Raw genomic sequence first — 23,324 nt, 5'->3', positions numbered from 1 at the left:
AAGACAAGTCAACAGAAACTACTTTAAAGACTTATTATTAAATGCAAACGTGCCCCAGAAAGCACGTTTGCTCAATGTGCCATCTTGCCCTCCCCTGCAGCCAAATGCTTGCATCAACTCCTCCATTGTGGCGGTCGAATCGCCGCAGTCACTTGATAGCAGGTCCAGTAAATATACATCCTTACCATCCATCTTCTTGTCCTCACTTCCTGTGTCATCATCTGCATCAGCCCATCCCCCCTTTCTCTGTCCATTGCCAAAATGCCAGGGACTGGCTGGCCAGCACGGGCTGTTCCCACCCCCAATCCGGCTCCTTGTGTGAGGTGGCCCCTCCCACCGCTGCCTGCTTGTGCTTGCTTCTGCCTGCATGCTGTTCATCTGAATAACATCACTTGCCAGCTTCCTGCTTCTGCACTGGAGCTCAGTTTTCCACCAGTCCCATGTCCCACACACACATCAAGTGTGCCCACACCACAGAGCTGAGCTGAGCTGGGACCAGACCGGGCTGAACGGGACTGAGCCGAACTGGATTCTGCTGAGCCCCACAGCCACAGAGAGGTGGGTGTCTGTAATTTTGTTATGTTAACTGTAGCAGTAAAATGCAGGGGCTGCGCTAGGCGAGCAAGCCCAGTCTGTAGACACAACGAAACCGAGTTTGCGGAGGGGGGCAGGGAAAGTGAGTTTGCAGGGAGGCACGAGTACTCTGTCTGGCTGACAGAGAAGAGCAGCAGGAAAGCTGAATGACACTCTGACAAACAAGCATATCAGCACAAACTCAGTGCAAGACACAAAAGGGGCTCAAGAAGCAGCCCACTGGTCAATATTTACTGAAGTCAAACTGCCACCGTCCTGAAATGTGCATGTAAGCCATTGAGCTGTTTCTCTGTCTGCGCCCGGTTGTCCCTGGTGGCTGTGTGGGGTTTGGTGGATGTGGTCCAACCCCAGAACAAGCTGATCTCTAAGACCTTCTCTGGGTACTGAGCAGCTGAGAGGGCTATAGCTTTCTGGAAGTGATGTACAAATCAGGTCTGGGGGCTGGAAACTGCTGTCATTTGGGTGGGTCTGTGCTTTCAGTCTTTTTGCAGGACGAGGTCCTACTCTTGCACTGAGGACTAGATAGAGAATGAACAAACAAAACAAAGAGCTTTTCTTCTGAGGTCCATTGTTCCACGTGACCGACAAACCATGTGATTGCTAGGACTGATGTTGTGCAGGACACAGGTCGCTCATCTTGTGACTGGCCAGAGACGAAATGTATTCCCCCCAGAGCTTTCACCACTGGGGCATCACTCACACGAAGAGCATGGAGCAGCTGGCCTATAGTCAAGGTAAACTAGCACCCACTACTGCCCCCTGTGGCCTGGACATACACTTGAACTCTGATTTTATTCCATATTTGTCTTGTAATCTATATGTTTGTACAGAATGCTGAATACAGTTATATAATTATGTTTATATAAATGCTTCCTGGAAGTTGTGGGGGAAACGCTCGTGCATCTTGTGGCTTTTCTCTTTTGTCAGAGCTCGCCAATAATATCTGTCTGCAGAGCTGCGGTGTGGCAATGGCAGTCTCATTCCAGTGCCATTCAACGCATGTGCAGCCTCTTTTTTGGTTTATTGTAGCGCTATGCAACATTTCCAATGAATTTGTGATATGAAACTGAAATAAACCAGCGCTAATGTCAACCTTGTTTTTCATTAGGATCCAATGGCCAGCTGCTATTGTCATAGCTTTTTTTTCAATTTTATTTGTTTGAACTTTAAACAATAACATGATACAAAAAGTCTTGATATTAATACCCCCCCACACACACACCCCTATCCCCTTTAATACAAAATAAAATGAAATTGAGTAAATAAATAGTATTAACAATAAGAATATACAAATCAAAATATTTTAAATTGAAAATACATTCATTTAAATAAATAAATAAATAAATAAATAAATAAATAAACAAATAAATAAATAAATAAAATAACATAAGGAGAAATTAATCTAGTGGGCCCTATAAATTAGTATTATAACTATGAGTATTGGACTTACAGATATGGATGTGTTGGTGTGGGTATGCAGAACCAAGGATCAATGATCAGTTGCAGATTCTATTCAATTTCTTATTTATCAATTAATTAGTTGGTTAGTTAGTTAGGGGGAAGAGTTTTCATTTTTTCAAAAAGGCTAATCATGGGTCTCCAGTTTTTAGTAATTTCTTTACTTGAGCCTCTAATGCAATACTTTATTTTTTCCAATTTTAAAAAGGATATTAGATCCCAGAGCCACACTGATGCAAGTGGTGACTGTGTGGACTTACATTCCAACAATATCCTTCTTCGTGCAAGAAGAGAGGCAAAAGAGAAAGCATTTTGAGCTGTATTGGTCAACACTGTTCCATCTCAAGGTATTCCAAATAAAGCTATTTCAGCACTAGGTCTTATGTCCAGCTCAAATGCCTCATTTAGAATTTTAAATACAAATTCCCAAAAGCCTCTCAATTTATAACATGACCAAAACATGTGAACAAAGTCAGCCTTGGTTAAGTGACATCTGTCACAATTTTCTTCTAAGTTGGGGTATGTTTTAGAAAATCTGGCTTTGGTGTAGTAGAAACGGTGGGTAACTTTAAGTTGAATTAAGCCCAACCAGGCACATGATGTAGTTCAGTTTACTATTCTAATTGCTTTCTTCCACTTTTCATCAGACAATTCAATCTCCAATTCTTTATCCCATTCTAATTTAATTTTGTCTGCTGTTGTATTGTTTATGGACATAATTACATTATATATTTTAGAAATTTTACCTCTAGGATGGAGGGGAATTTGCAAAATATGTTCTAATGCAGAAGGAGCTGGAAGAGATGGAAAACATGGACTTTGAGATTGAATAAAATGTCTGATCTGGAAATACCAAAATAAGTGAAATTGCGGCCATTTTAATTTTTCAGAGAGGGAACTATCCATCCATCCATCCATTTTCCAAACCGCTTATCCTATTGGGTCGCGGGGGGTCCGGAGCCTATCCCGGAAGCAATGGGCACGAGGCAGGGAACAACCCAGGATGGGGGGCCAGCCCATCGCAGGGCACATTCACGCACCATCCACTCACACATGCACACCTATGGGCAATTTAGCAACTCCAATTAGCCTCAGCATGTCTTTGGACTGTGGGGGGAAACCGGAGTACCCGGAGGAAACACCACGACGACATGGGGAGAACATGCAAACTCCGCACACATGTGACCCAGGCGGAGACTTGAACCCGGGTCCCAGAGGTGTGAGGCGACAGTGCTAACCACTGCACCACCATGCCGCCCCATGAGAGGGAACTAAAACTAGCAAAAGTGTTAATATATCGTCAATATATAGATCAGTGCATTTATCAAGACCTAACTTTTGCGATGCCATAAACAAGTGGTGAAGTCGGGCTGCAGGGAAACTATTATAGGGATACATATAGGACTCAACATAGAAACATTATTAAATTTATATTTTTGATGAAATTGGGACCATATTTTAAGTATAGAGGCCACAACGGGACATGACGTATATTGCAAGGGAGAGAAGGGTAATTTTGTTGTTATTAGAGCTGATATTGATGCAGATTTGTAGGTATCTGCCTCCATCTTACACCATTCTGTGTCTGGGGACTGAAACCAACAAGTGTTTTTTTTTGTATGTTTGCTGCCCAGTAATAGCCCCTAAGATTGGGCAGAGCTAACCCTCCCTCTGCTCTTGGCCTTCCAAGAAGTTCCTTATGTACTCTAGGGTTTTTACCTCCATAAAAAACAGGTAATCATATTATCAACTGACTGGAAAAACGATTTTGGAAGACAAATTGGGAGGCCCTGAAATAAATATAAAAGCCTTGGTAGAATACTCACTTTGACACCGTTAATTCTGCCAGTAAGAGATAAATATAATGTATTCCACCTTTCAAAGTCCAGTTTTATTTTATTAAGTAGAGGAGTAAAGTTGTCTTTATGTAAATTTGTGAAAGTTGGTGTGATTGTAACGATCGCATGTCAGGCAAGTGAGCAGGGAGATGGACGTCCAAAACACAGGGTTTATTCATGAAGAAACACTTACACATGGTAAACTACATCAGTGACCGGACTGGGGAAACAGACTTGAACATGGACTAAATACACAAGACTGAAGGCTGGAAACGCAGAACAGCTGGTGAACGTAGGGACGTCATGACAGTGATATTGATACCTAGGTATTTAAAGCTAGATTTAGACACGGAAAAAGGCAAGATGTTTTCTGGTATCTGTAGGTCTAAATTGTTAATAGGAAAACATTCACTCTTCAGAAAATTTAATTTATAGCCTGAAAATCTGCCAAATTCACTTAATATCCATATTACTTTAGTCACATTGTTCCCTGGATCTGAAATATACAACAGGTCATCAGCATAAAGAGAGACTCAATGTTCTGACTGAGGACTGTGATGTTCTTAGCTTAATGGCTAGGGGTTCTATGGCTAGAACAAAAAGGAGAGGACTTAGTGGTGCCCCTGTACAGCTAGAAAAATTGTGAATGCAGTGTGTAAGTGATAACTGATGCCTTAGGAGAGGAGAACAACTTCACGTAGGAAGAAAATTTTGGACCAAAATTGAACTTTTTAAGTACTGCAAATAAGTAGTTCCAGTCAACTCTATCAAATGCTTTCTCTGCATCTAAAGAGACAACTAATTCCGGGCTATTTCCAAGTGTATTGGAGTGTGTGACCCTTAGAAGTCTTTGGACATTAGTAAAGGAATATGTTCCTTTAATGAAACCAGTTTGGTCAGAAGAAATAACACTTGGCATGATGGGTTCTATTCTAGAGGCTAGAAGTTTTGCTAAGATTTTGACATCAACGTTCAATAATGAAATTGGCCTGTAAGATTCACACTCAAGTGAATCTTTACCTGGTTTCAAGAGGAGTGTAATGGATGCTTCTGTTAGTGTCTGTGGAAGTTTTCCCTGTTCCAATGAATATTCAAACATTTTCAGAAGCAAGGGGGCAAGTCTATCTGAAAAACTTTATAAAACTCAACTGGATGGCCATCTGGTCCTGGGGTTTTACTACTTTGCATTGTTCTAATGGAATCTTGTCTTTCCTTTATTTGAAGTGGTTGTTCTGGTTCTTGTTTTTTAACAAAATCAATTTTTTTTTCAAAAAATTTTACATATCTGAATCGCCATTTTGAAACAGATGTATATAGGTCTGAGTAATATTTTTTAAATGTGTCATTAATTTCTTGGGGGTCAACTGTCAACTGTAGAGATGTGTTGCGAATTTGTGGGATTAGACAAGATTACATTTCAACTGGTTAGCTAGTGTACGGCTGCTTTTTCCACCTTGTTCATAGAACAGACCTTTTGACCAAAGCAGATAATGTTCAGTTTTGTCTATTATTAAATGATCATACTGGGCCTGAAGTTCCAGCCTTTTTTTCTTCAATTGTTGTGAAGGGTTTATTGATAGTTTTTGGTCAAGAATAGTTATTGCATCTGTTAACTGTTGTTGTTAATGTTTCTTTGATTTTTTGTATGCGACAGTATATGACAACCCATTTGTGTCATACTAGTAGTGTTTTGGGGTTTGAACGATCTAAAGCTGGGTTTATGGGACAATTTATATCACCACCAAAAATAATCTGATATCTGTTTACGTCTGGCAACTCGCAAATGAGCTTATGAACAAAGGACACATCATTCTAGTTAGGTGTGTACACACAAACTTGTACAACAGAGATATGAAAGAGGTAGCCTGAATTATATAATGTATCTTCTTTCCATATCTGGGATAATGTTGGATACAGTAAATTGCACTTTTTTTAATTAAAATTGCTGTTCCTCTTGTCTTAGTGGTAAATTGAGAGTGGTAGACTTGCCCTACCCATGCTCTTCTAAGCCTCACGTGATCTGCCATTTGTAGATGTGTTTCCTGTAGGGATGCCATATCTGTGTTCGTTTTTTAAGGTGGGTAAAAATGCGGGATCTTTTAACTGGCCCGTTCATTCCCTTAACATTCCGGCTGACACAGGTGTCCCCCACCCCCCGTGCGCTGCTAGAGTGAGCTGTCATTTAGTGCCACTCCCATTGAGTTCTAAACGAGTACTGACCACTCACATGCATATCTAAACCCCAATAAATGAAATATTCGACCACGTGTCCAAAAAATATAATACAAAAAAAACGTAATAACAAATAAAAGAAAAAGAGAAATTATGGTCCTAAAACGAACAATAAACCAAACATATCCTATGCTTGTTCCACACACCGGGTCAAACTGGAGGCCCCTCTATATTTGAACCATGAGCAACAAAACAAATGATTACCACAAATCGTAGTAAAAAGAAGACATGACCATAACGTAAGATTTAAACACACCGTAAGACTAGGTTGACTAGATTATTCATATCAGGGAGGACATAAGCACCTGCTGGCATCTGGCACCAGGTGTTAGGGTGGGATTGTGTGTCATCGAAGTTACTGGTTGTTGTGGGATGGACTGGTGTTGGGGCGACATTCCAGTCTTAGATGCAGGGTACAGTGTTAGGGAACCAGGCTGAGCAATTGGTTTGATGCAGCAGCAAGAAGGGGACAAGGACCTGCAGCCACAGTGGGTCTGATCGGCAGCGCCCCCCCAGGAGAAGATGGCTGCTCTCTTGCCTACCACAATAGGTTTGTGGGCTAAGTTTGGGGCTGCTACAGAGTGCCTGGATTGAGCCTGCCATGGGGGAAGAGAGATGGCAAGTGGTTAATGAGAGTCCATGAGTGAGAGGATCCTCTGGGCTGCTCATGGAGCTGTGGGATCTAGGCACTTCAGTGTTACGAAGACACTCCGGCGTGTTAGGCAATGTTTCTACTGGAGGCTGCTGAGAAGGGATGTGGAAGATTTTCTTTGCTGGTGTGAACCCTGTATTGCTCGGTAAGGGCCACAAGGTCGGTCACTCGCCCCCCCTGCTGCAGTCCCCTGTGGGTTCTCCCATGAAGAGGGTTGGGGTGGCTGTGCTGGGTCCCCTTCCGTGTTCAAACCATGGGAACCGTTTTGTGTTGTCTGCAATGGACTAGAAACAACCAGCATGGCATATCTGCCTGGTACAATCGTGCGTGTTAACAGGATTACATGACATGCGTTCAGTGCCACTAGGCTTAATAATATACTACTGAAGACTCTAGGACACTCTCGGCCCCCTTTTGGTTGGGTTGAAGTATGTGCAGAGAACAAAGAAACTTTCTTAATTTCATGAGTTTCTAAAGTCTAGTTTATCGTTTACCGTGTTTGAAAAAAATGTCTTATGCATGTATTTGCACACTGTCTATGTTTTACTATTGCCAATCTATTATAAATCTAAATATTTTATGTATTCATTTTTATTGTTTTTACTGTTTAAGGTTTTACCGTTTATGCATAAAAATTCACACAACAAAAACTCAGTAGCATTTTTATTGATATCAGTTATCTACGATTACAAACTACTGCCTAGACATGTACTGATCACTTTTAAAGTATGAAGCATCCTGGATATTTAGTTATAACTTCCTCAATGATGCAATGTTTTGGAAACATCTATTGCATTTTGTGTTGTATTTTATGTATCTAAAATAAATAACGCATTGACATCCGAACTAAAACAGTACTTTAGCAGTATGTTACAAGATACACGTTTTATAAAAAAATTTTTGCGTATGCAAGGTCCAAAAACTGGAAACGGCTTTAAAGTGGCGAATTGTTCTGCGCATGCGTAATCTGGAAGGGGCCTGAGAGTGGCCTCTGCAGACAGACATTATTCACTGGGCTGAAACCTCGGCTTGCAGTCAGACCCTTCTTGAGTTCACTGTTCTGTTTTGCGCCGCTGCGGCACCAATCGAAAGTTGCTTGCAGTCGCCGAAAGGGGGCGCCGCCTCGCCCCATTCCGTGCCCACGGCATTACGTAGTGCTTTTAACCTCCGTGTTTTAGACGCCACCCCTTCCCTCGTCGCAAGGAGATCCTCTATAAACAAAATCAGTGTCTCTTTAACATCGGGGGTCAGAGTAGTGTTCAGCATTTTTGCAGAAGCGAAAGCGGAGAAGAAGAGGTCGCGCGCGGCATGTAGACGGAGACGGCCGGACGTGCAAGGCTTACGGCCCGGGGTAAGCTCGGCATCGGTGCGATCGCCGGGCGAACTGGCCGCGACCTCCCCCCATGATATGCACTCGAATGATGGCGACGCTGGCGGAGCATGATCTAGCATTGGCCGAGGCGGAGGGTAATAAGGAGAAGGAGCAGGTTTTCGGGGTGCTCAGGCTACAGGAGGAGAAACCGGCCGACAAATGCGCCGCCGCCACCGCTGCATCCAAAGCGCCAGACGGTCGCTGGCAGGCGCCCATATTCGCCTTGGCCAGGAAAGCGTCGGAGACATTCTCCGGGAGCATGCATGTCCTTCCCAAGGTGGTGGAGCAGAAGACATCCGCTTTGGCGGATGAGTGGGGTGCAAAGGGTAAGCCGGCATCTCTGAATGCGTGCTGTCCTTGTCGTTGAAAATATTGTTATTGCGTGTTATTGTTATAATTGATAACGGGGGCGCCGGTGAGCCGCGAATTACGCGGCTGGGAGCAGCTGACTTCCGGACGCGGCAGCACCGCAGTGCAGCCTTTGCTCCTGACGCCAACAAGCTTTAAGTAACAGTACTGGAAGTTCCCCTTTCGTTCTGTTTTTTTTCCACGAACGGGGAAACGCCTTTAATCCGTGCATTCGCATTCAGTGTGTTTTAGCTGCCCTCACCCCCACGGTACACCTCCGCATCCTTGCGCGTTCATGTCGACATCTTCAGCATTTAATTTAAAATTGGGGGGGGGGTGCGAAAAGCACCCGAACCCCGAACCCTGCCGCGCACTCGGCAGATGGAGCACGGTGTCCTGACTGGCCTTGCGCACCACCTGCAGTCCTTGATCCTAGCACTACCGCATCCCATAATAATCCATAGACAAGCAGCATTTCAGGCTAAATATTCAGTATTTATCTATAAATGTATAAAATGCTTGCGTGCAAGAGCCTGGTTTGCTTTCTTAAAATCAATACCTTACTATACTCGGGTGTTTTTGGAGATTTATTTTACATTATATTTTAGAGTCTTCGTTCCTCGTCAGAAAGCTTGTTTCATTTTGCCAACGTGCTTTACAAGACCGAGCGATATCTGTTATTCAGTTTCCTGGTACAGCGGCATAAACCTGTCTTGCAGGTCACTCCCTGACATTTCTGTAATGTCCTACTGGAAATCACAGGAAGTCTTTTCATTGGTTCCTCTGTGTCTGTCAGCAATATTGCCGTGTTCTAGAGTGCAGATCATAATATTTGTAAATGGGCATAGACATGTTTTATAAGTGTCTTTTGTGTGTGATTTTGCTGTTTGTAGTTTTGCAGTGTATGTTTGTATAAGTCAGCTTTCTTCCATCTGAAAAATAAACCTTGGGGGGCATGGATTTGAGGTGCAGTAATAAAAACACTTTTACTAGGTTTTGTGAATGTCATTATGTTGAAGCATACTAAATGTGGGTGACGCCTATTTTTCTGTGGATTGGGTGTTAATGTCCCTTTCTTGGCCTGAGAAAGTTGAGATCTCAGAAATGTATAGTGCTGTCATTAGTGTCCTCAGTGGCAGCTGGTGAATATGCTTGATGGGCATTAGTTGTGTAATAATGGTTAAATGTACCAAAAAAATTACAAGGGACTGTACAATATCCCCCCTCTCCCCGAGAACATTTGTTGCTGCCCTGTACCTCAACTTCTTCCCCCTTCCGTGTTTACACCCCCAGCCGGCTCTCCCACTCTCTCCAGTCCCTTGTGAACATTTCCACAGTAACAGCTAAAATGACAGTCCAGGGAGTCAGCTGTCGCTGATTTAAGAGCAGTTCTTTGTGGTGAGCCTTACTTTCTCTCAGGTGCCATATAAATTGTCCTCCCCTCCAACAAGGAGATGATAATATTAAATAAGCACCTTATTATGTTTGTATTTAATCTCACTTTGTGATTGTCTAACACTGTCTCCAGCCTGAGACAAAGGTCAGTAGATAAAGCCAGTCTCTCTAACCTTCTACATGTATGTCTAATCCATCAACTGACTTGTGTAATCATTAAACCGTTGCTGTGGGTTACATGTAGAGTAAAATGGCCGATAAGGAAAGCAGACACATACTATACACAATATATGAGTGCTTTGTTCAAGGACTACACAAAATGTGAATTATCTTAGCATAATTTCTTGAGAAATGTTTGGATAGTAAATCAGTGCCCTGTTCAAGATGAAATTGACAGTGTAATAATGACCCTTGTGTGTCTCTGATCACATAATTGTCTGGCACCTACTTGCAATGGCGTCTCTGACATCTGAGTGAAGCTAGCACCCCTCTTGAGGGGGCAGTGAGGGCAAAAAGCTCAGGGGGGATGTGATGTGAGCTGTCATTTGAGTTGTGGTCCCCCCCACCACAGTGCTAAGAGACCCCATGGCCATGGAGAGAGCCAACTTGCTGAACATGGCTAAATTGAGCATCAAGGGCCTCATCGAATCGGCCCTTAGCTTCGGACGCACGCTCGACTCTGACTACCCGCCCCTGCAGCAATTCTTTGTCGTCATGGAGCACTGCCTGAAACACGGCCTCAAAGGTGATGTACCTTGCTGCCTGGAACACACGTGTGTGTGTGTGTGTGTGTGTGTCACTGTCTTTGTTTTAATTGCATCTTATTTCAAAAGTTGATGATACACTGGGCAATTTTTTGAGCAATGTTGCCGAGCAACTGCCAACCAGGTGAGAAAAAGAGCAACTCATCTGCATCTGGGTGATGAATGAAAACTTGCCCACTGCCGATCAAAGTTTTAAATAGAAATTTGTGACTCAGTATCAGTGAGAAAGTGCCCGATCAACATTTCCCAGCAACATCGCTCAAAAAGTTGCCCTAAGATGCCCAGCCTTCCCACACCCAACAGGATTGTAGGTGAGCCTCTGTGACTGGCTGCTGCTCTTACGGTCCTCCCGGCTCACTCGGTCTCATTTGTGATTGGTTGCTGCTGTTCGTTCCCCCCCCCCCCCGTTTTGTCTTCACAGTTAGGAAGTCCTTCCTGGGATATAGCAAGTCTCTCTGGGGCCCCCTAGAAGTGGTGGAGCGGCTGTGCCCCGAGGCGGCTGAGATAGCTGCCAGTGTGCGGGACCTGCCGGGACTCAAGTGTGTAGCTCCTGCGTAGTGACCATGGTTACTGAGGTTACTGGCCTGCTTAGAGAGTGTGTGTGTGTGTGTGTGTGTGTGTGTGTGTGTGTGTGTGTGTGTGTGTGTGAGAGAGGCTGGATTTGCAGAGATGCTAAGCCCACGTGTGGCAGATGGGTGCACAAGGTTTGGAAACAGAAACACAGGCAACTTATATCAGACATGCTGGCTAGTGGCAGTTCCAGTCAGAAAGGAGAAGTGCCTCTAGATCAGTGCCCTCCCTCACTGCAGCTCCACAGGATCTTTCTGATAAAACTGCACCATGTAGAGAGGTATTTGGGCTTCATTATAATATCATGGGCACCATTAGCAAGTCTCAGACATGACTAATCACCAACAAGGAAGTGTCAGAAATCTCTGATGCAGCTGGAACCTTGATGGATAAGCTGGAACTCTTATCCTGAACAATACAGTCACAGAGCTCTGCTCTCCTGCGCTCCTCTGATCAGCTGCTTGACTTGCACTACAATTCAAAAGTTTGGGGTCACTTAGAGATGTCCTTGTTTTTGAAAAAAGGCAAGTTTTTTTGTCCATTAAAATAATATTGGATGGATCAGGAATACTGTATAGACATTTTAATTGTTACAAATTACTATCATAGCTGGAAATTACTTTTTTAATGGATTATCTAAATGATTGTACAGAAGTCCATTATCAGCAACAATTAATCCTGTGTTCCAGTGGAATGTGTTTGCTAATGCAGGTTTATCAATTTTAATGGGCAATTGATCATTAGAAAACTCTTTGGCAATTATATTAGCACAGATAAAAGTTGTGCTGGTTAAAGAAGCTGTAAACCTGGCCTCTTTTGGACTAGTTGAGTAGCTGGAGCATCAGTGATTGTGGGTTTGATTACAAGTTTAAAATGGTTAAAACAAAGAACTTTCTTCTGAAACACTTGTTCTGAAAATAAAGGCTGTTCCACGCGAGAAATTGCCAGGAAACTGAAAATCTCGTATAATGGTGTGTACTACTGCCTTCACACAGCAGTGAAAACGGGCTCTAGCCACAATAGAAAGAGGAAAGGGAGACCCGGTGCACAACTGAACAAGGGGATAAATATATTAGAGGGTGTAGTTTTGAGAAGCAGTGACCTCAAAAGTCTTCAACTGGCAGCTTCATTATGCTGGTCTTTTGCATGTACCATTTATGTCAACAGTGAAGAGAACTCTGGCATGATGACCTTCTAGGCAAAATTACAAAGAAAAAGATGTATTTCAGAATGGTAAATACAAAGAAAAGACTTAGATGGGCAAATGAACACACACTAGACAGAGGAAGAAGTGCTATCGGCAGACAAATCTGTTTGAGGTCTTCAGATTACGAAGAAGTTTGTGAGATGCAGACCAAATGAAAATATTCTGGGTAAGTGCTTGGCGATCTGTCAAGCATGGTGGAGACAATGTGATGGTAAAGTGGGAGGTTTGTACAGGGTAATATGGATCTTGAAGGTAGGCTATCTCTCCATTTTGCAGCACCATGCCATCTCCTGTGGATGGTGCTTAACTGGTGCCCAAACACAGCTCCAAACTATGGAAGATCTATTTAGGGAAGAAGCGGTCAGCTGCAATTCTGTGTATACTGGAGTGACCAGCACAGTCACTGGATCTCAACTTTGGGTGCAGCTTGACCGAATGGTACGTAAGATGTGCCCATCAACCTGATCCAACTTGTAGGAGATGCTTCAGGAAGCACAGGGTGAAATCTCGCCAGATTAGCTCAACAAAGTGACATCTAGAATGCTGCAAGGTCTAGAAGACTGAAATTGCTGCAAATGGTGGATTCTTTGACGAAAGCAAAGTTTGAAGAACGATTATTTTAATTTCAAAAATTATTTCTAAGTTTGTCAGTGACTTTCCTATTTATGTAGCTGTATTTTCTATTCAAATTCATTCCATGTATGTTTTCATGGAAAACAAGGAAATTTGTAAGTGACCACAAACTTTTGAACAGTATTGTAACTCACTGAGGAGTGTACAGTGTACGGGCTTCTATGAGAGGCTGTTTTTCAGCCTCACCTGATCTGTTCAGCCAATCAGGGGTGCATTTCTCATCCAATGATGGACGTTAGCATTATCAATGCATTGTACTATGTTAGTCCAAACTAAGTGACATCCAAAGTATCCAAAGTGTTTCCCAGAACTGTTATACTTTGTTAGCACCACGTTATTTCAAACTACAATGGTTCCAGAGGTGATTGGTCTGACTCTCATGGCCCATTAATCGTGTTTTATTTGCTTTTCCCATTTAACATTGTGTGTATATAAGCGCTGAATGATAAATCGGTTCAGCATTGTCATCGCCATGTGTTCGTGCGTAATACTCATTGCATCAGTTTGGCACTCTTTTGTGACTTAACACAACTCGTGACAACACCACATTATGATATTGTGATGTCATAATCATGTAGTCATATTTATCTGTTATGAATTCTGCCATACAACACAAACCAGGTGGGTAAACAACTTCCTCTCTGGCAATACTCATGAGCAGAGAAGTACATCAAGTGTTATTACAACTACATTTTCAAAGCCCTTGATGTTATAGATGTTTGTACAGTAAGATTATTTAATATTTTCACCTTACTAACATGGTGACTACCCTCCTTTGACTGTATTTTTCACCACTGATGACATAGTCACCCGGAACCAAACTTGTAACTACAGTTTGAGAGCTGCAGTTCGAACTACACACCTACGCAGGTTCATTTGAACTTTGGTTTCGGGAAACACCTGCGTTGTACTTGCATAACTACGTCAGCAACTGTAATTTGGGCAACGCACCCCAGGTTGAGTGCTTTGGGTCTTGTGGGCAGGGTGTCTTTCTTGAAATATCATTGGGTGGGCGGGGTATGTCTGTGTCCCCAGGACACCTCTGGGCCGTGCGCGTGCCTGGCTTCGCCTCGCCCTCATGCAGAAGAAGCTGGCTGACTACCTTCGCTGCCTCATCACCCGGAAGGACCTGCTGAGGTGCGTGTACCCTGTTACTCTTATAAGCCCATTGGTTAGACACTGGCCAATCAGAAACATCATTGTTCATACACTTCTAAACAGCCCAAGGGCTCATATGGAATGTTCCAGTGCTACTCTTCAAAGTTTTGGGGATTAACAGAGTGGCTAATGTCAACATGGAGGCTCTGCTCTCCGGTTTTTGAGTTGAAAGTATAAATGCAAAGTCAGACGGCCTTCTTGTTAACATCCTACTGGTCCATGCAGTGACTTCTATGAAAGTTCCGCTGTGATGCTGGAAGAGGAGGGCGCGGTCATCGTTGGCCTGCTGGTGGGACTCAATGTCATCGATGCCAATCTGTGTGTGAAGGGTGAGGACCTGGACACACAGGTAAGTGGCTCCTGCCGTCACTCGCTCTCTAGAATTCTGAGCGCTAGCTTCAATGGCTGGTTGTTCTTCAGGCCAGCTGACCCACAGAAGGATTGGGCCTTGGACGTCACAGTACAGTCACCTGGCATTAATAGTTTAGTGTTTATTTACACCAAGCTTAAAAAAACTCCTGGTCTCTAACAACATACTTAGGAACCTTACGCTGTGTTCCAAATTATGCAAATGCCAATTTCATATGTTTTTCCTTAATAGTCAATTTGAATAAAGATTTCTTATTTGTATTAGAGTTGTCTTATAATATGAATGTTTTTTAGAAGCCAAACCACTGACTGACAACAGCTGTTTTTAGTGTTTTATTTAAAAAAAATGCATTATTCCAATTATGCAAAATGCAGTAGGTCATAATGAACATGAAATTTGCATTTGCTGTATAAAGAGATCCTTTTGCAAATATGAAACAGTTTAAAACATAAGTACAGGTGAATTAATATAGGAGACTTCCTTTGATATGACTTTAACTACCATTGTCATCTGGTTCTCTTTCTTTCACTTCCCTGTTTTTTCATTATTCCGTCTTAATCTTAATGATGATACAACACACCCATGTATAATGCTGTGGGGTGACTGTTGTGAACGGTGCTATATAAGAATAAATTAAAATTGAACCACTCTTTCATTCTTTGAATTTATAGTTTTTGCTTGTATTTCATTTGAGGACATCGGTAATACATTCCAGAGCTGCTGCTTTGAAGTATGCTGATGTTCACTCTCGCAGATCTTCTACATGTTCTCAACAGGGTTGAGGTTAGGGGAAGTTGGTGGCCATACCATGATATTTTCTTGCTCAATCCTCATATCCACCAAAGAATCCATGTTTTTTTCCCGTCATGTGATGGTGCATTGCCTAGAAATAATTTTTTCCCTGAAATGACCGTGCTTCTTTTTATTCCATGGCATGAAATGGTCAGTAAGGTGTGTGTGTGTGTGTGTGTGTGTGTGTTTGTGTGTTTGTTAGTAGAACCTCGGATTGCGAGCGTAATTCATTCCGGAAACGTGCTCGTAATCTAAAGCACTCGTGTAATCAAAGCCAATTTTCCCATTACAAATACTAGAAACTCAGATGATTCGTTCTACAACCCAGAAATATTCATTAAAAATGATTAATACAAAATATTAAGTAAAAATACATGCTGCTGATAATGGGCCTCTGTACAATCATTCAGCTTCAGAAAGGTCTTTCTTCTTCATCAAACTATGTGAAAACTGTGGATTGCTTAATAATGTGGAACACTAAGTAGGTTTCCCTATAAGATCACCTGACAAGCTAATTCACAAAGTTCTCTGAGCTTGGACACCAGTTGTCTAAAATGACATGAAGAATTACTGTAATTTACAAAAAATTTTTTTGTTGAAATCCTACTGATATGTCAACGTGGACGTCCCCATCCTTCTCAGTCCCCATCCTTCTCAGTCCCCATCCTTCTCAGTCCCCATCCTTCTCAGTCCCTATCCTTCTCGGTCCCCATCCTTCTCAGTCCCCATCCAGATTTTTTTTTAGTGCAGTTTTTTTTGGTGAAGGTCCAGTGAAAGTCATCTGTGAAAAAGGCTTTTGGGTGTGGAGGGAACCGTGAGACTACTGGCTTTGAGAACTTTTTGAACACACTGATTATTGTGAAATCATGTCATGTCACTTCTCTAGGTTGGAGTCATAGACTTTTCCATGTACCTGAAGAATGACATTGATGACTACAGGAGTGAAGAAAGGTAGCTCCTCAGTGGCCGTGTCGCTTGTATTAAGTTTTTCTGTAATTAATAGATCATTGTACCCCCCTGGCGTGAAGCCCTTAGGTCTTTATGGTCATTGATGCTCTGTTTTTTCCCCCTGTAGAAATGGTCAGATTGCTGCTATTCTGGACCAGAAGAACTATGTGGAGGAGCTTAACAGGCAGCTTAAGTGAGTGATTTGTTACTGCTTCCCCGTGGTGTGAAGAGATTTGAAAATATTGATATTTGCAGCTTTCATTGTCTGATGGCAACCAGCCAGAGCTCTGTTTCCATCACTAGTAAACTGGGGCCAGATCTAGAGAGAGGTGACAGATGTTGTTTTGACAGCAACCACTCAGAATTCTGCGTGGAGAGCTGAGGGCGGGGCCCCTGGAGGCACTGAGTGACTTGGGTTTGGGTTGGTGGAGGGTCCTATTCTGGCATCTTGAGAAAAAAAATCACTCACCTGCCAAGCCTTTGTGACTTTCGCTTTTAAAAGCCTGTAACAGGACAAGTCAGGACAGCTTTGGGTGACTCATCCTGCTCATTAGACTGCACTGTGGATTGTAATAGTAAAGTACTTGTATTCACCCTTAGGGGGCATCTTAAATGACTATCCTTTAGGCTCAAATGTTAGAAAAATATCCATAAGGAATTTAAATTAGTGGGTGTTTTTCTGCATCATTATGCAAGACTGTAGGTGAACCGAATGAGAATGTCACTAACAACTGTAAATAACATTTAGTAAATCGTATTTTACTTTTTTGACACAGAATCGTGTGCATTTATTCCTGCATGAGAATGTTTTTAGAGATTTGCATGTTGTATAATACAGTTCGGCAAAAATACAGTGTCTCACTAATGTGAATCGGCTACATTGCTTAAAATTGACACGGACCCTGCAGCTTGTATAAGGGGGAAAAAAACAGTAAATGAAGAATTAGCTGTACAAGACTGATGAGTGTGATCAGACTGTAAGAAGGTGTACAAGCCTCGAGCATTCAGGGTTCCTGGGCTGGGGGCTATTCTAAGCCGGGTCATTGCTGATGGTCTGAATCTTTTCTCTTGCCATAGCTCTACGGTTCAAAGCCTCCAAGGCCGGGTTGACTCACTGGAGAAGTCCAACACTAAGCTCATCGAGGAGGTATGCTCTTGGAGATGCGGCACATGGGACCCAGGGCTCTGGTGCTGTCTCTGACGGGCTATGCTCTTGCACTGCAGCTGGCAATAGCCAAAAACAACATCATCAAGCTGCAAGAAGAGAACCACCAGCTCCGGAACGAGAATGCCTTCATTCTTGTGAAGGCCCAGCAGCACCTGGAGGTAGGAGCCCTCCATTCTCAAGATGCTGATCATCCATGACGCCCGTGACCACTATCCCTCTCTGGGTTCAAGCAGATGGCCCAGGGGGACGTGGACGTGGAACTAGACACCTATAAGCAGTCCCGGCAAGGTCTGGATGAGATGTACAACGAGGCCCGACGGCAGCTCCGGGAAGAGTGCCAGCTTCGCCAGGTCAGACCATGTTCCCAGTAGACCATGTGACACATGCCACATATGTGGTTGGTTAGAATGACTATTTGCTGTCACCATTCCCAAGCCTTTCATATCGGGGCCTGGGAGGTGGTACCAGCTGACTGGCAGATGTTTGCTGTCCCCTGTGCTACTCGGTGCCACAGGATGTGGAGAACGAGCTGGTGGTGCAGGTCAGCATGAAGCAGGAGATGGAGCTAGCCATGAAGCTGCTGGAAAAGGACATCCACGAGAAGCAGGACACCCTTATTGGCCTCCGGCACCAGCTGGATGAGGTCAAGGCCATCAACGTGGAGATGTACCAGAAGCTGCAGGTAGACACTAGTCTAGGTTCTGCTAATGTGTTGGTGTGTTCAGAAAGCGCAGCTTGATGGTGTGGGACTGAGGTGTCAGAACCGCCTGTCTTCTCCACAGTGCTCCGATGACAGCCTCAAGCAGAAGAGTGACATCATCATCCGGTTGGAAGAGAAGACCAATCAAATCACAGCAACCATGAAACAGCTTGAACAAAGGTAAAGGGCTTGTTGTTTTAGTTTTCTGAAGGAACTGATTATCTTATCTGTGCTGAAAACTCCTTGATCAGTCCAGCCTAATCAACCATCAAAATGCCCAAGCCAGCAAATAAAGGGCTTCACAAGTTTATTGGCTTGAGTCTTTAATTACTTTTATGAGGTGTGCTGGAGGTAGGCTATTCTAAACACATGAAACACCTAGGGATATCAGGATCTCCTAATCTGTGTAGCTGGCACATTGTGGATGTCATCATTGTTGTTTAGTGATCAACTTGCGATGCCAAAGTGGCATCTCCTGTGTACCACGCTCATGTCTGTGTGGACGAACACCAGTACTTGGCTCGGGTCCTTGTCATGTGTCTGTGCACATGGACCACCTGGGTCGCCTCTTCCGTTGGTTCACTGCCATTGTGCGTTGGATGCTTTGCAGCTGCATTGCATAGTGCCCACTGGAGGCTGTTTTTTCTTTGGTCTTTATTTTGGTTTATTAACATGGAGATTCACTGATATTGATGTCCTCTTTCCCTTTTTTTGTTCTCCTTTTTCCTTTCTTGTGTCCCATAACTTTATCTCTCTTAATTTCCTGCATCCTCACCCCACTGACACCCCCCTCCCCACAAACAACGTGCCTGTTCGCTTGCGATGCCCAGCGACAAGGACCTGCTGAGTCAGACACGAACCCTCGCCATGTCCTTTGTGAAATGCGCCAGCACAGACACAGAGCACCAGTACAAGCTCGTCAAGGACATTTCCTTTTGATTTTGGAATAAGGCCCTTATTTTCCTGTAGTTCTTTGAAAGCAGTTTGGAAAAACACTGCATATCTGTGACAGAGTTTTCGGCACCGCCAGTGATAGGCAGGCTCCACTGTTCACTTGTGTTTTTCCTTTTGTATTTGTTTTTACTTTCCAGAGACAAGCATTTTTTAGTCTGTTTTGTAGAGCAGCACTTCTTATTGTGATTATATGTGCCGATGACCTTGTAAGGTGGCCCACCACTTCGGCACTGATGGGCAGTATTTACCATATGTCATTTGCTGTGTGGAACAATAAAGTTAGATGTTTTGAAGTTTTCCTCATTGTTCCTGGCATGTCATTGACACAATCATGGCCCTGTGGCAGCATGACCTCTGATCACTGGCTTAAGCTAAATAAGCCCTCCCCCCAGCCTCCAGCACCCACGTCTGAAATCCCTCCACCTTTGTTCCTCCTGTTTTTTAGGATGCAGGGGGCTGCCTGTCCTCCTTTTTAGGATTTTTGAAAAATTCCCTCCCCCACCCTTTTTCTTTGCTCATCCTTTTGCATTGTGACCATCCCCACCCTGACCCTTCCCCTCCCTCTGTGATTGGAGCCTCAGTTTTACCCAGTTGGTTTGAATTATGGCAGATTGCAGGAGGTGCAGCAGGAGCACTGGAGCGCAGAAGATGGGGCGCGCAGGTTCAAAGAGGACCTTGCCAACAAGGCCGACAGCTTGCAGAGGCAGATCGGCCAGCGCGAGAGGCAGCTGTGAGTGATGCGAGAATCACGGCCACCTGCCATTTTCCCAAAATACCACCACCTTTTGCATTCCTGAGTTGAATCTGCCTGGACCTTGTTCTCGGGCACAGGCTTCAGCTGGAAACAGACTTGAAGATTGAGAAAGAGTGGAGACAGACCCTGCAGGGTGACCTGGACCGTGAGCATGAGGCTGTGAGCCAGCTAAGCACCGAGGCCAAGCAGATTATTGGACTCAGAAAGGTAGACGTGTCTCCCAAAGGCACTGCTGCTGACATCCAGCACTCAAACCCACAGACTCGCGCAACCTGTGTGTGTCCATCAGGGATGTGTTTGTTTCTTCCTTAAGGATGTGGGATTCTGTGTGCTCTATTGTTCACATGCGTCAGTGATTGGGGGGGGGGGAACCACCAGGAATCGGCACATCCATCCCCTCACTTCTGGTGGTTTTAATCTGTTCTGTTTCCACAGGAGTTCTACGAGCTGCAGGATGAGAACCAGCAGCTGAAGGGGGTCTGTGAAGAGCAGGAACAAGCCCTCCAGGAACTTGGCTCCAAACTCAGCGAGTAAATCACCATGCTGGACTAGCCAGCCCCCAACCTCAGTATCATAATTTATAGTGTTGTAAAGATCAAAGCTTAACATGTCTTCACTTTTTTGAGCACTTCATTTTATATTTTTTACCCACTACAGTGCCCACTAACTACAAATTTGTCTTTGATAAATACATGACATTTTCAGGTCAAAGTTGAAAATAGAAGATATGAAGGAAGCCAACAAAGCACTACAGGTGGGCATTAACAATGTCATCTGATGAAGGTGCTATCACTGTGATGTTAACCCACACCTGTAGATCGCAGATGGTAGTGATGGCTTTTTGTAGGGGGGACAGGTTTGGCTGAAGGACCGGGATGCCACACACTGCAAGCTGTGCGAGAAGGAGTTTTCCATCTCCAGGAGAAAGGTCAGTATTCTCAGTGCCGTGCCTCTCACAGATGAGATCTTGCGATATTACAACATGAGATTCCTCGTCCTAAATGAAAAACGATCTCGCGAAGGCGCTGCAAATCAGCTGCTGTAAGCATGGTGGCATCTGTTGAAATTACCATAGTAGATGCCCCAGACACGTTTAAATCTTTTGTGCAGCAGCATTTTGGGGACCCGCCGGAAAATATAAACGGAGAAAGGGTGACAGACAATACACGAACCATCTGTAAGCATTGTGTCATATCCTGCTTGTTCGGTCCTCCTGTGTGCCACACCCCCCTCATTAACCTCGTGTGGATTCTCTGTTTACCAATGGCTTTGAGTTGTTTTCATTAGTTCGGTGTATTTAAGTCCACGTCAGAGTATGTTTCCCGAGTCCTCCCATTGTATTGTCAATGCAGTTGCTATCTTTTCACCCTGTATGCTCGTCGTTTTCTCCTGCTTCCCTGATCCATGCCCGGCAACTTATGACACGTTGTAGGAAGATAATTCCGTACTCTCAGTGGCTAACACTACTACTATGCAAAACCATTTGCAGCACCATCATAGCCCTTTACTTAAATAATACCAAGAAAAGTTTTATGTTTGTTATTAATATTTTTATTTATATTATATTTTATGTTCAAATGAGAAGTCTAATAGGAGAGAAGCCTGTCATTTGAGTTTGTGGTGGAATATTTTATGGTGCTAGATATTTGTTCTGTTCTTTACGGCATATGATGATGGTGATTATTTAAAACATTTCACCATACATCTGCATTATTTAGCATTTTTTGTCTTTCAAATTGATCAAATAAAAGTCTGCTTTCCATTAATATATTTCCTCTTTGAAGTTTTCCTTAAAATATTGTTAAAATATCTTGTTCTTGTGAACCCAATATTGTGTCTCGTCTCGTGGGCTGAGTATATCGTTACACCCCTAGTGGTGACTATGGCAAACATGCTTTATTGTACTGTGGCGGTAAAATGCAGTGGTAGTTGCAGCTTGTGGGTTTGAAGGCGTGACTAAATGCAGTAAAGGTTGATTTCTTAAGCTAATGGTCAAAACTCCCATGCCCTCCCACAGCACCACTGCAGGAACTGCGGTGAGATCTTCTGTAACGCCTGCTCTGACAACGAGCTGCCCCTGCCTGCCTCCCCAAAGCCTGTCAGAGTGTGTGACACATGCCATGCCCTCCTGCTCCAGCGCTGCTCCTCCAATGTCACCTAAGGAGTGGGGCCTGCCCCATGTGTCCTCTTAGGCCCCTCCCCTCCAATCTTAACCCTGCTGCAGGACAGTTGTGGCCAGTCCCCCTAAGGTGTCTCTGCGGATGTTGTGTTTACAGGAAGTCAACCGGTTACCTTCACTCATTTCCTCCCATCTTTAGCATGCTTCAGAGCCTCGTGCCAAACTGCCCAGATTATTTAATACTTTGAAATTCATGCCATAAACATTGAAGGGAAGCTGTCCAACCGCCAAGGGTGGACTGGTCCGAAACACTATTTATCCTTAGCAGAACCTGTAACCTTTTAACCTTAGAATTGAGTACATTTGTACCAGTAGGTTTGGGTGGGTGGGTGGGGGAAGTTACTTTGTGAGATTCACATGTGCCTCAAAATTTCAGGTGATGCCACCAAAAGTAACTGGGCAAATATTTCAATGTAAACTTTACTTAAGTGGGGAAAAGGGGAGATAGTTTTATCTAGGACCGGTGAGGAGGCTTCAGAACTTTTGTGTGTGTGTGTGTGTGTGTGGAGTGGGGGGGTAGAGGTTTATGTGCTGTTACCTAAAACCACCCCCCACCCATTCTGAAAATAACAGCACAAAGCACAGCATCTTTAATTTTCTGTAATTTAATTCTTGTAGTTATGTGAAATAGTTTCAAATTGCACCAATTTAGAAACCAGATATTTTTTCCCCCTATAACTGGAATTTGTATGTGGATGTCTGTTTCACGGTGTTCTTTGGTGTAAGAGAACAGCACGATGTTTTTGATTTTGGTAAGATAGGTGCCAAATACCATACACATGGCAATGTACTGAAACTACTCTTACTGAGCACTAAGCTTTCTGTATAGGTGTAAAAACATTTTATTTAATGAACAGGATTTTTATTTCAAATATGGAATGAGTGAAGGCAATGGGGTAAATTGAATGACTGCGCTTAACTAGTGTACACAGTGAACAAGCCTGTGATATTTTTTTTAAATTTCAATTAATATATGCTGCCTTTTTCAGAAATTTGTTTACTGGCTATTTGATTACAGTATGAAAATTTAATATGGTTTCTGTTTACTATGTTGACCTGTGTACACTTTTGTTAACTTGTTTTTGGATGATGCATTATTACTAAACTTTGTTCTGTGACATGGACTTGGATGTATTTCTGCCAGTGGCAGCGACTGTGTCATGAAACTCATTGAGGAATACAGACTTGGTTGTGTTTCTGAAGGCAATGACGGGGAACGTGTAGCTATGGGATGGCAT

The 23,324-nt window shown here is 43.5% G+C and overlaps 1 protein-coding gene across 10 annotated transcripts; it reads left to right on the top strand.

Annotated features, from left to right (window-relative positions):
* Positions 1-374: 374 nt before the first annotated feature.
* On the top strand, positions 375-23,204 carry rufy2 (RUN and FYVE domain containing 2). 10 transcript variants are annotated; one of them, XM_049009048.1, is made up of 19 exons: positions 375-558; positions 1,268-1,328; positions 10,461-10,634; positions 11,075-11,192; positions 14,099-14,200; positions 14,447-14,570; positions 16,270-16,334; positions 16,459-16,524; positions 17,409-17,478; positions 17,556-17,657; positions 17,730-17,849; positions 18,014-18,181; positions 18,282-18,379; positions 19,764-19,883; positions 19,985-20,114; positions 20,343-20,437; positions 20,613-20,661; positions 20,755-20,835; positions 21,925-23,204. In XM_049009048.1, the coding sequence occupies exons 2-19, from the start codon at positions 1,304-1,306 to the stop codon at positions 22,066-22,068; spliced, it is 1,851 nt and encodes a 616-aa protein (XP_048865005.1). In that variant the 5' UTR covers positions 375-558; positions 1,268-1,303; the 3' UTR covers positions 22,069-23,204. The 10 variants fall into 10 exon arrangements, with proteins under 10 accessions (XP_048865005.1, XP_048865002.1, XP_048865003.1 ...); XM_049009045.1 differs by having other exon boundaries at positions 1,215-1,328; XM_049009046.1 differs by having other exon boundaries at positions 1,199-1,328.
* The last annotated feature ends 120 nt before the right edge of the window (positions 23,205-23,324 follow it).

Source organism: Brienomyrus brachyistius, chromosome 3 (assembly GCF_023856365.1).
Source record: "Brienomyrus brachyistius isolate T26 chromosome 3, BBRACH_0.4, whole genome shotgun sequence".
NCBI classification, from domain to species: domain Eukaryota; kingdom Metazoa; phylum Chordata; class Actinopteri; order Osteoglossiformes; family Mormyridae; genus Brienomyrus; species Brienomyrus brachyistius.
The sequence above is the reverse complement of the archived record's forward strand: the minus strand, read 5'-3'. Positions and strand labels throughout refer to the sequence as shown.